The sequence below is a fragment of the Vigna umbellata genome, chromosome 9, assembly GCF_029865625.1.
Source record: "Vigna umbellata cultivar VRB3 chromosome 9, Vumbellata_1.0, whole genome shotgun sequence".
Lineage (NCBI taxonomy): Eukaryota > Viridiplantae > Streptophyta > Magnoliopsida > Fabales > Fabaceae > Vigna > Vigna umbellata.
The window spans coordinates 22,285,562-22,299,307 of NC_142173.1; the positions used below are offsets into that span (position 1 = coordinate 22,285,562).

A 13,746-nucleotide genomic window follows, 5' to 3' on the forward strand; every position below is an offset into this window, starting at 1 on the left:
AAGAAGTCCAGCCTTTAACTGGTGAAAGAAAAAGGACAAAAAAAAACTCAAACTTTAATCCGTCAAAGAAGAAGGTGGCAAATAAAAACACAAACTTTAAGGAATGAAAGAAGAAGGTAAGTAATACAAAAAGGGATTCTGAAAGAGAAAGGTGAGAAATACATGAAAATGAGAGAAGAAGAAAAGGAATACTTAAAAGATGAACAACTTCTAGGAAAATTGTTTTTGAAACGAGGAGGGGAGGAAGAAAAAGATGCTAATAAACATGCATTTATGAAGTTTTGAGAGACAAATCCGAGAGACAAAGTTAGAAGAAAACCCTAAGAGAGATAAAACCTTAGAAGTTGATCATCATAGTTGGAGCTAGAGTTGTGTTGTCTTTTCTTATAAAGACATAGTCATGTTCTATTTTTATTATGCTAATTTTAGCTTTTCCCTATACACTATTTAGAGACTTTTGTAATAGAAAATTAGGAGAGATATGGGAGAGGGAAAACAACTCTAAATGTTTGTATTCAAATTTGTTATCATGAGTAACTAGACTCTTTTGTGTTGGGATTAAATGCAACTTCTCTTATTCTCTATACTAGTATTTAATTTATATATGTTTAAGTGCTTGTTTTAGTTCAGTGATTTGATTTGCATTTACTAGCTTGATGACTTGATCTTATTTCATTAGCTTGAATTGAGTTGGAAATCTAGTTTAAGTTAAAATTAATCAGATCAACTAATGTTGTCAGATGCTAGTAATATATCTAACTGCTTTAGTTGAATATAGACTCATGTTCTCAATGCAAGTAGTCACTCAACTAGGGACTGAACAATCGCACTGAGTCTGATAACCTTAGATTCTAAAGTCAAGAAATTTATTTAGTACCTTAGCACTTCCAAGAACACTAAGTAATGACCTTGTCATATAACGAATCAATACCATTAGAGTAGAAGAAGATTAAAACAAATTTCAATCCCAACACTTTTATCAGCATCATTTACATTAATCATTAAACACTTTCTATTTTGAATATGTTAGACCCAACCACTATTCCATTTCAAATTTCCTCTACTTTAACCAATTAAATCTTTGTGCATACGACCCTATTGTGCTATAACTGAATCCAATGCACTTATTAGAAATTAGATCAACACTTGGACATCAACATATCGCCTTCGATTTCCTCACTCATTGCTCCTCAAGCTTGATCCATACTATCTTTGTGTGTTGCATGATGAAATGGTTGATCTTTGATATCATATTGTGTTGTAGCCCTATCACATCCGGTTGTAGATCCACTACCCTCGTTGCAATAACCTCAGCCACATTTGCTGCTTTTCATGATTCCATAACCTCTCACTGCATCTTCTCAATCTTCTCTTTATTCACTAGTTGTTGCTTTGTAAACTGTCGAGATTTGTCACCAGCTTCTTGATCTCCTCCTTCCTCACGGCGTTCTCATTCACCAATTCTTCATGCTTAGTTGCAACATCCTGATCTTCATCACTGATTCCTCATCGTACTAATCATTTATGCCGCTATTGACAACATGTCATTCCACTTTACTGATTTGATGAACAATTCACAACTTAAAGTTGGCAACAAGGTCATACATCATTGTTGGCAACAAGGTCATACACCACTGTTGGCAACCACCACCATAACGTAGATCTTTGGACCTTCTAATTACCTCGTCGGAGAAGGAAATTATAAATCTGCCACTACGAAACACTATTGTTGAACTTCCATCATGCGCTAATAAACATGAGCATCCCTTTTGCAGATTGCACAAACCATGGCGACTCCAAATCGCATATCCATCGCAATGCAGATCGGACTTCTAAGATGCAAAACCACATGTAGCTGCAAATCGTGTCTCTCTTCATTGTAGATCTGGAACCACGAGCAACCATGAGCACCACCGCATGCGTCACCGAAAAAAGAAAAAATCAGACCATAAAGGTTTCAAATTCAAATAGTTTCGGTGACGACAAGGGCAAATGATGGTCAAACGTGGCATATCTAGTTTCTAGTGTCTCGATTCATTTGCGGGCCTTGGCTATTTTGGACTGCAAGTAGAAAATCACTATGGAAATCATTTTCTATACCAGTTATAATTAAAACCAATATAGAATTTTTTTCTTGTTTATTAAAAAAATGACATCGCGACAACGTTTTATAACGATTATAATTAGGTTTAATCATTCGTGAGGTCCCTATTTGGAGTGGGAATCTCAAATTGGTCGTTTTCTTTTCCAGTGTCTCAATTGAGTCCTTATTTTGTGAAAATTGCAACAATTACACCTCTGGTTCTAGGTGGTTACAAGAAGCATTCCTGATGTTTAATTTATTCTTTCCAGTTTGTTTTTTTAAAAATAAAATAAAATAGACACGTCCGAATCATGTAAACCAAATAATGAAGTCCACGTCATTTGAAAATATACATCACATGTCACGTCAATGGAAAATTAACGACGTTGGGTCCAATTTAACGGTAGGGGTGTAATTGTTGCAATTTTCACAAAATAAGGACCCAATTAAGATGCCGAAAAAGAAAATGACCAATTTGAGATTCTTGCCCCAAATAAGGACATGACGAATTATTAAACCTATTTATTACAAAAATATCACTACGTCCACTTTCTATACTAATTATAATTGTAACTAGTATAACAAGTTTTCTTTTTTATTACAAAAATATCATCATGCTCACATTTTATACCTATTATAATTATAATCGGTATAAAAGATATTATCTTACCGTTATACTTAGTGAATTATAATCCGTATAAATAGTCATTATAAAAAATATTTTTGCACTTAGTAATAATATTCCAAATGAAATCATTTGTTCATAAAAGAATTCTCAAAATGTATTTTAAAATATGTGTACCTTAAAATACAGTTTATATTTCGTTAAAATATTTTAATATATTTATTTATTCACATTTTTATTTCTCTAAATTCATATACTATATATTTTTAAAAAAGTAGTATATTTTTCAGTACTAAATAAATTGAATTGTATAACATATATTTCATTACTTTCTTACAAAAATTCATTTTCTTTCACAAAATTTTCCTTTAAAACTTTTGCTAATTTAAATTTCTTTAAAATACACATCTTTCTAAATATTTATTTATCTAATTTTTATATCTATTTATCTAAAAAATTATTTATAGATAATTTTTTAAAATATTTATAACTATTTACATATACTTTTCATAAATATTTTATGTATTTATTTATTTATATTTATTTTTAAACATTTATTTAAAATATTTCTACTTTTAAAAATTATTTTATATATTTATTTACTAATATAATTAATTAACTAGTTTATAATTAGTTTTTTAAAACATTTATTTTTAATTAATTAAAAAATAAAAATATCAATTCAATTTAGTTCCTTGATAATCCAATTCTAATCTAATGGAAGACTATTATTCCAATAAATATAAATCTCAGTATATTTATTGTACATGTTTCATAAATTTTCTTCTAATAAGCTATGTATTTTGTTAGAGTATCATTACCTTGACATGCCAACGTGTCAAATCTATTCATTTGACACGGTACCATGTCATGTCAGTAATTTGTAATATTAGTGGAAATCATAGCGTGTCATTTGAGTATCTAAATAAAAAATCGTGTCAAAGTATTATTATTCATTTTGTTATCATTTCGAATTGGATTATCCATTAATCCAATTGACAGAAAATTATAAATGGATCCATTTTTTTGACTTTTACTTGAGATTCGGAATAGATGGACTCTCCATAAGACTCATTTTATTAGCGGGATTTATCACTATGTTAGCTATGTTATCAACTCAACCAATTACTCAAGAATCTAAATTATTCTATTTTATGATGTTAGCAATGTATAATGGTAAATTAAGAACATTTTCTTCTCAAGCGATGTCAAGGGAACTTCTTACTTCCTAAACATATCTTACTATATCTATATATAAACACTGGTTTATCAAGAATACGCAAGAAAAACATTTTGAATTGTTGATGCATTGCCAGAGATGGCTTAGAATCAATAGTTCATCATCTAAAGGATTTTTCCCTTCTAGTATTTTATGTGAAAGTTATCAATATTTATCAAATTTGTTCCTATCCAACCAAGGGCTACTAGATCAAATCACAAAGACATTGTTGAGAAAAATATGACTTTTCTCATATAAGATAATTGTTGCTAGCTGCTCCAATAACAAATCATTCATTTAATTGAATAACTAAAAAAATAGATAGACTTTTTTTCTCTTTGTCTCAAATAACAAATAATTGATTTAATTGAATAACTGAAAAAATAGATAGATCTTTTTTTCTCTTTGTCTCAAGTCGATGAATATTCTCAATTGAAAGATTTCATATATCAATTATACACATTCCAGTTGACCGAGCCTAATTCAAATTGTTTTTATCTAAAGAAATAAAATACAAAAATTTAGAATGATATAAATAGTAACTCTAAAAGCTAAAATAAAATAAAATAATAAGCATTGATGATAGTGGTAGAAAAACAAAATTCCCAAATACGGCCTGGAGCCATGGTCGAGGTATGCCTCTATTACTTTAAGGCTTTCTTATTATGTCCTGTTATTAATTGCTCAGCTTTTTAGGAGAGTAAAAACGACCATAATAATACATCAAATATAATAGATATCCAGATAAAACTATACATTCCAAATTACCAACCGTATCAAAGAAAAGGGAGATTTGAGAGAGACTAAATCAAACCCGCTGATACCTTTTATTTAGAGAAATGATACGACAAATAAAAATATTTTAGATTCATTTGATATTATTCCTTTCTATTTTATTTTTTATTGTATAAGTGTGTTTTAGAGTAAAACAAGACAAACATGACACAATTACAAGTAGTGTAACAAACAGAGAACATGATAGTTTGAATTGAGCCGTTAGATTCACGCACAAACTAACCTATTTGAAGCGGTTTGTCCATATGGAAAGAGCAAATGGAAGGCATTCAAATGAAGAACATAAGGTTTTCGACGTCAGGGTGCAACTTGTAACAGCCTTCATCATTTAAAGCAGAAACTGAGGAAGAAGATCCAGTAGTGGCAGAGCGATCAGATTTGACTTCATTCATTGCTTCATAGTATACCCGGCCTCTGTATGCAGCTAGATCAGCATAGTACACTGGAGGAACCAAAGATACTGGTCCAGTGCACTTTGCAAAGGTAAAGCACATTTCGTATATAAGTTTCTGCAAATCATCAGATGTAAATTTGTGTTCATCCCATAACACATGATAATGAGTGGGCTTGCTTGTACCCGATATCCCTTTGTGACTAAAAAGGTAGAAGTCAAATTCATAAGGATGTACCACCTCTGTGTCTATAACTGTTCCGGGTAGCACATTGAAACTTTTACCCTTCACAAAAAATCGAGTTTGATGTCGCTTTTGTGCAACAATAAGAGTGATGGTTGGCGAGTGATTTGAGTCACCAAACACTGATTTCAAATCTTGCAGCTCTTCCGTCAGAACCATGTTAAATTGACTTTCGCTCACGCCATCTCGAAAGATAACAATTTTTTCTGGCCACACGTTGTTCAGCTTATTGTAATAAGAAACTAGTTCAAGGCAACTTCTTCCAAAATTCAAAATTTTTTCAACCCGGTGACCTTGAGCACAAACACGTGCAGCATAGCGATTTGCAGCAGGCCAATTAACAGTGGCGACTACAGCAGCAATTGATGGACTGTTGGTGTCCCTGGAAGGTGGATGATTAACATCAGCTCCTATGAACATAACATGACCTTCGCCGTCAAAGTTTGGTAGCTTATTCATGAGCTCTACATTACTTCCTCCAATTTTGGCATTCATCTTGAGGGCAAGATTTGTAAGGAAGTGATCCTTCGAATCACTAGCGTGACAACGTAAGCAGCATTGTGTCACCACCCCAACCTTGGTCTCGGCGATCAACTTTAGGCTCTTGTAACCTGAATCTTTATCGGCCATCACACAAAGAAGAATCTGCAGCCGTTGTTCACGTTCCTTTTGAACCTGGTGATCAATGTTTTGAAGTAACTCACACAGCGACTCGTATTTGCGAAGAGTCGACATAGGAAATTCTTGAGAACAAGCTGGCTTCTCCATTCTAATGCCGAGTAATCCGCACTTCTTACGAAGATTGTTAATGAACTGTTCGCTTTTAAATTGGCACTTGGAATCAGAAAAATAAATAATGCCCCAACACTTTAACGGCTTGCCTTCCACCATTGACCCTCCCTTCAGACTCCACTGAGGTTTCCCCACTTCCAGTGTCATACTAATAATCCCACCCTTTCGATTAGCTATCTTCAATTCCGGGGGCTGAATTACGCGTCCTGTCACTTTTGTCATGGAAGTGTCCACACGCATGCCAAAACTCTCCATAACACCACCTCTGTCAAAACAGATTCTGTCAGGCCTTTGTTTCCAACAAATTCAGGAAAAGAAACTGTCAACACAAATGATTTGCAATTTTTGCAAATGCTAAATTCATTGCAACAATTACTAACCAGGTTCAAATTCACTTACCCACACGGTCCTTCCTCTGATTCCACTATAGTGCATATTTTTCTTCGCCTTTCTCCTGCAGTAGCCAGTGACATTCTTCTCAACACATTGCCAGCATCTGTATTCAGTAAGTTCTCTTTGGGGCATCTTTGATCCTTGATCAAGACGCACAACTCCATTGGAACATAATTCATCTTGTTGCCTCCAAAATCCAAGGCAGGAATTTCCGTGTGTTGAATCTCCACCTTATGCTTCCTGCAAAAGTAATCAATCAGACTACATTCCCCTGCTGGATTCCGCCCCTCACTGTCCAAAACAGGGAATCTGATCTTGCTCGTAACCATGGGTGTCAACTTTGTGATAGTGTATTTCTGCTTCGTCTTCCGGTGGGTTACATTAACTTTCAACCCGACAAGTAAATCCTCAACTTTTTTCTTGAACTTGGGAAACATCCTCAAATCGAAATTCTCAATCTGTTCGTGCAGAAACTTCAACACCGGTTTCTCCTCCCCAAAATACGACAGAACGGAAAAGTCGACGCACAAGGACAAGCCCTGAGAACTGGTTTTAAGACTCTGCTGAAACCCTCCAGTTGCAATTATCCCTTTAGAGTCTTCCGGACTTATGGGATGATCCTTGGGGAAGAAGCAGCACCCAACCGTATCACACTGCTTACTGGGATTCTCCTTCGCCACCAAATTCAAGCCCTGTAAAACATCTGCAGGAGTTCCAAGAACCTTTCCACTCAAGTAATCTCTCAACTTGCGGAGTTCAAGGTCCTTCACAAGTGTAAGAGTGACCGAATACCAAAGCATTCTTGCTTCCCCACCTTTCACCACCTCCACATCGAAGGTTCCTTCCTTCAAGCGCTCCGAGCTGAATATGCTCTTGTCGCCGTCGTACGCCGAAGTCGGGAACGCCTGATCGGAAAACAGCTTATCCCGAATCGACGACAGAAGAAACTTGGAAATCTTCTGAGGCCGGTTGTTCATGGATGGAGCCTTGGCCTTCACATCCACATTGTAGTGGAATATTACTCTCTTTTCATCAAACTGAACAAGGAAATAATTCACCTCAAGGGTGTTTCTCTTAGCTGCCATTTTTCCCCCTTTGTCAGGCCTACGCATTGGTCTGATGCTCTCTACTTTTTCCTCTGATATCCTCAAAGATCCGACGTCTGTAACAAATTGAAAATATAAATTGAATTCTTACTATCATTATAATAAAGATTGATGCATTTTTTAAGCTATAAATATAGCAAGAAAGGCGCGCTCAATACCTGGATTTTGAATTGTCAGTTTGTCAGTTTCAATTCCAGTTTCAGTTTCAGTTTCAGGTCGAGGTTGAGAAGCATGTGGTTCTGAAGATTCCCCACGGGAAGAAGAAGAAGGATTTAACTTCCGTTGCCACTGTTCTTTTGGCTGTGGTTGGGAAGGAGACCTGTGTTCATTGCCACCACTTAACTGGGGACGTTGGTAGAACCTTCCTCTACGGCCACCGTAACTGTCACGTCCGCCGTAACTGCTACGACCAGTATTGCCGTATCGACCATCAGAAGTGTAGTGCCCAGCATTGCCCTCACCGATACCATAACTGCCACTGTCACGACCATGGTAACTGTCACGACCGTGGTAACTGTCACGACCGTGGTAACTGTCACGACCGTGGTAACTGCCACGGCCGCGGTAACTGCTACGGCCACCGTGACTGCCTCTGCCTCTTTCCATTGGAATTGGAGAAATCGGGAGCGAAAAAACTGACTGAACAAAGTCAAATGAAGTAAAACGCTAACGAACGCAGTAACTGCAAGGGGTATTTATAGAAAGGTAAACGAAATTACGAAACTGGCCTTAAGTTTGATAGCGGACATATCAAAGGGAAGTTTGTACGATATAGTAAAAAGGTGAGAGAAGGAGGCGGAGTTAAAGAGGTTTGTCTGATATACCCTTTGTCGTCATTGGTCAAACAAACTCTATTCTCCCGTTTTAGTTTATTTTGACTGATATCTCGATACCCTTGATGTGGAATAAGATGAAATTCAATTGTTGGTCAATGGTTTAAATTAACTCTTTAGTTGTGTAAATCATCAAATCCACTTGCATGTTTAGAGTATTACTTTCTTATTTATTCTATCAAGTACTTAAAATTAATAAATATTTCTAATATTTTGAATTATCGACTTGTTAAAGAACACAGGTGATTCCAAAAGTGTATGATAGTTATTACATGATAAAATAAAATTATTTTAAGAAAATATTTTGAGAGAGTCTTGATTGAAGGATTCAAGTTGTATATATATAAAAAGATATTAAGACTAACTGTTTTCTTATTTTTTTGGAATAGAGTTTGGGAGAGTAAGGGATAAAGTTCATGGGGATACATGCCTTCGCATTCATGTGTCATTCCATGTTTCTATATTTACGGCTATGTTTTGTGTTTACGTAATGTTGGTTTTAAGCAGGGTGGTTTTTAAGTTGAGACTAGAGGAATACGACATTTCCATTTCCATATGTTAGTAGACATTATCTCCCACATATCAATATAAGGGAGACATACAACTATGTGAACTTGAGTCTTTAAAGCAAATATTTTTTTTTCTCATGATACTTTTAAGTAGGAAATAATCAAATTAGTCTTTTGGAAATAAAATAATACCCTTCAATGGTACTTTTTTTAAAAAAAAAAAGCAAAGATCATGTTGGAGATATGAATAAATCCATATATTAAGATGTCACTTTTCATGTGTTATATTCACTAGAAAAAACTTTTAATGTTTGTTTTTTTGGACTTTTTATGTTTGATCTCGCTCTGACGTCTTTATGAATGATGTAAATGGGACGTCGGACAATACAGTCAGACGTCTATATAGACATCGGATACTACAGATCAAATGTCTATATAGGCGTCAGACACTATAGATCAGACGTCTATATAGACGTCTGATTGGTAGCAGCTAGGGATGGCAAAACAATTCGCGACCGCGGATATCTGCAGATATTCACAACGGATAGTTGATACCCATGGATATTTACTATCCACGGGTTGTGAGAAGTGAGTATTTTCATACCCACTTATAAACGGGTCGGTGCGAGTATTATACTATTCGACCCGCGGATACCCGTTAGCCGTTAAAAAATTGAAATTACTTTTATACCTTAGATTTAAATTAGGTTTTATTTTTTGCCTCTTTCATCTGTGCAACAACCTCCAAAGGCCCAAAGGCCCCTCCTCATAGGTTTCATATGTGCCTCTTTCATATGTGCCTTTTTCATCTTTGTCTCTTTCATTTTTTGCCTCTTTCTCTTTCCCTGTTACCTTATCCAGCCCCAAAGGCCCCTCCTCAATTTCCCCGAACCGTGGAAAGAACGTCGAAAGCTTCTGCGGATCGAGTTCTGCATCGTCGTTAGTCACGTAGATCTTCCTCTGCATGTACTCCGAAACTGACGATGATAGCGTCGGCGCTGAGGAAGGCATTGCCTGTGACTCTGGATGCTACTGACGAGGCCAATGGACGCCAGCTGGCACGCCATCATGCGGAGGTTGGTGATGCTTGAGTGGAGGTTCAGCGGATGCAAAAGATTTGGGTGCTACCTTTCGCTTCTTCCCCATCGGTGATTTCTCAAGTGTAGTGCAGAGGGCGGCACTAGGGTTTTTCTTATGAGGATTTTAGAATCAATTGATACTTCTTGTATATATTTATTTTATTTTCTATATTGTTTTTTAGTCCTCACAATTCTTTTTCTATTTTGCTTTCCCCGACTTATAAAATAAATTTTTTAAAATATTCGTGGGTTGAAAACGGGTATCTACGGGTTTAAAAAAATTCGCGGATTTTATTTATGCAGATATTCAGTGGGTAGCGGGTCAGGTAGCATGTACAGTTTTATTCGGCAGGTCGGGTACAAGTAGACACTATCCGTACCCGACCCGACCCATTGTCATCCCTAGTAGTAGCCGACGTCTAAACCCCTGAAACGTGGTTAGCCATTGTAATCCATTGGACGACTGCATGTGCACTAACAAACATTTGTAGACGTCGAACAGTACCATAACATACGTCTACTAGGTGTTTTTTTCTAAAAAAAATAATTTATATTTGCAATAAAACCACACCTGAAAAACAGAAAATTATCCCAGAATAGTATACTATAATATATATATATATATATATATATATATATATATATATATATATATATATGTGTGTGTGTGTGTGTGTGTGTGTGTGTGTGTGTGTGTGTGTGTGTGTGTTTGTGTGTGTGTGTGTTTCAACTAAACAAAGTTCTAAATAACCTAAAAAACAATCCAAAACCTAAACTATCAAAAGCTAAACTTAAACTAAATGTAATTAATGTTCAACAACAAATAGAAGTCTTCCTAGGTCCATCTTTGCAGAAGATAAGTTGTCCACTCCTGTCTTATCTACTTAATTGCGTCCTCTAGTATAGGAGATGTACTCTTGAAGCACTGCAAAATGAAGAAAGTTCATTATGTTTTCATATATGTTTAAAGATGAATTTGATTTGTAATGTATTGAAGGTAAGCATCATTACCTCATTCCAGTCATCTGTAATGGCAGCTCGAATGATATCTTAGTCCAAGACATGACATAGTAGCCACATTTCCATGAATCTAACTGCTTGTTATACTAAAATGACAAACTAAATAGTCAAGCATTTAGATCATTTAATAACATAGAAAATGAATTAGAACTATAAATGACTTACAACCTTTGGATACAGGATTTGAACTAGCTGAACTGGGTATTTACCCATAACTCTATTTACATTGAAAACACAATGTAATATTAATATAACTATATTTATCATAAAAATTGAAGGTCAACATGAATTTGAAACATAAAAAGATAAACACTTACCCTGAAGCATGTTTCTCAAGTCAATTTTCATCTTCCTGTGCAACGGACAAAACCATATAATTTTACATTGTTTGGGAATGATGACCATCAGTTGCCAGTGAGACACAAAAGCCAATAACATGCATATATCCAAAATCCAACAACATGCAAATCCAAAAGCCAATAACATGAATATCCAAAAGCCAATAACATGCATATCCAAAAGCTAATAACATGCATACCCAAAAGCCAATAATATGCATTGACAAAAACTTTTAAACAAGAATGCTAACTTTGTTAACAGATTAAAAACATAGTGGAGGGAAATGGAGGAGAGCCAACGCAAGAAATCGTCACCCAAGAACGCCGCCCAAGGACACGAGCAAAACTGCGCCAAAACCCAACGAAAACGCATTTTAATCGATTTAAATGAAAGATAATTCATCAAAGAGTAATGTAATCGGAGTAAAATTAATTTTAAACAGTGCAAAAGTGAGAACACGAACCTGAAAAACGTAGCTCGTGGAGAGAAAACGCGAGGAAGACGATGAACAATGAGTGCGCGTAATTGCTACCTCGCGCGGGGGTTTAGTAATAGCAGTCATTTAGATGTCGGCCACCCTCATCCCCGACATCTAAATGGCTTTAAACGTCTACTTCCCTACCTAGCCGACGTTTAAAGCATTTAAAAATTAATTTTTGCGCACACTTTAGGCATTAGGATGGGGGTGGCCGACGTCTAAGCCCTATTCAAATGTCGGGGCTGACCGATAGACGCCTAATGACAAAGGAAAAGTCAATTTTCGCAAACCATTTGGCGTCTGGGGAAGGGGGGCCAACGTTTAAATAGCCTATAAACGTTAGATTGGCGTGATCAAACGTATAAATGGCGTCAAAAAGTGACTTTTTGGATTCCGAGCTGACCCTTTAGGCGTCTGATATGGGTGGCCGACGTCTAAATAGATTATAGACGTCAGTCCCCCTGCACCCCGACATCCAAATAGGAATAAAAGATGAATGTTTTTTTTACTTTTTCATATCTTTTTGGCGTCCATTTGGAGGTAGCTGACGTATATGAGTATTTAGACGTTGGGGCCCCTCCATAGCCGACATCTAAATACTTGTTCTAATTACAAAAATGTCACCGATTATTTTTTACGTTGGATATTCAGAGATCGGACGTCTAAACAATGACGTAAAAGACCTTTTCTACACTAGTGATTTTTCCTAAAGCGTTTAAATACCACTCCTGTAAGGTAGACCAATTAGCTTTGTTCCACATTTTGAGTCATAGTTGTTGCTTTTGTGATTTTGCTATCGTATCTGTGATGTTCATAATGTCTTCAAACCCCTTTCAACACTAGTATAAAAATAGCGTATAATGTCACGCGTTCAACGTCCAACCATTGAATAGCCAACGTTAAAAACGACCGATGACATTTTTGTAAATAAATATAATTATTAAACGTCGTTTAGAATTGTAATTCGACTAAGAGGATATATAACGTCAAATGCCCCAACGTTAAAGGTTAGTGAATTCAATAAAAATTTGAGCGGAAGATTGAAAGTTCATTCACTTTATCTTAGCGTGTGAGACCCTCTTCTCTTCTCAAACTTTTCTCGAACGAAGTTTGACGACCATCACATGTAAACTTTCTTTCATTTGATACAAATGCATTTTCGTTTATTTTGACCTATTATTTTCGTGCTCTTATCCTTCATAGGTGAATTCTGCTTTCTCTCCCACTCTTTATTTCGACGAATCCATCTTTTGAAGGTTAGTTTTCGTTTTCGTTTTGAAGAACTTATTTGTTAAACTTGTTTGTTGTTTTTTTGTTAAAATTGTTTGTTGTTGTTGTTTGGTTGAACTTGTTTGTTGTTGTTTGATTGAACGTGTTTGTTGTTGGTTATTGTTGTTTATTATTGATACTACACTACACGTTCATAATTCTTATTTTATAAAATACTAAAAACTAAAATTTGTTATTTTTTTGCTTTTCAGGTCTTGTAGAGTTGTAAAAAATAATCACAATTAATTAAAAAAAACAAAAAAAATTATTAACGTGGTATATTGACAAAATTTGACGTTAATTTAATGTCTAATTTTTTAAATTCGACATCAATTTAACGTCTCTTGATATGTCATCATTCGCGAATTCGACGTTAAAAACCCAAAATATTCGACGTTGTACGCGATTTTTGTGCTAGTGCAACGACACTACTTTAAAGAACCCAGGTAATTTTCTTGTTCTTACTTCTCAGACATGTGCAGAACTAGGTTTTTTTTTTCCAGCATATGGCACAACTAGGTTTTTTAGATATGGTGTATATGATGAAAATGGTAGTTATTAGAACCGGTAT

General features: G+C 35.4%; 1 protein-coding gene across 1 annotated transcript; it reads right to left on the bottom strand.

Moving 5' to 3' along the window:
* Positions 1-4,823: 4,823 nt before the first annotated feature.
* LOC124830113 (protein argonaute 2-like) lies at positions 4,824-8,282 on the bottom strand. Its single transcript, XM_047303747.2, has 3 exons — positions 7,807-8,282; positions 6,549-7,704; positions 4,824-6,414 (listed from the first exon to the last, which is right to left on the bottom strand). The coding sequence occupies exons 1-3, from the start codon at positions 8,252-8,254 to the stop codon at positions 4,992-4,994; spliced, it is 3,027 nt and encodes a 1,008-aa protein (XP_047159703.2). The 5' UTR covers positions 8,255-8,282; the 3' UTR covers positions 4,824-4,991.
* Positions 8,283-13,746: the final 5,464 nt, after the last annotated feature.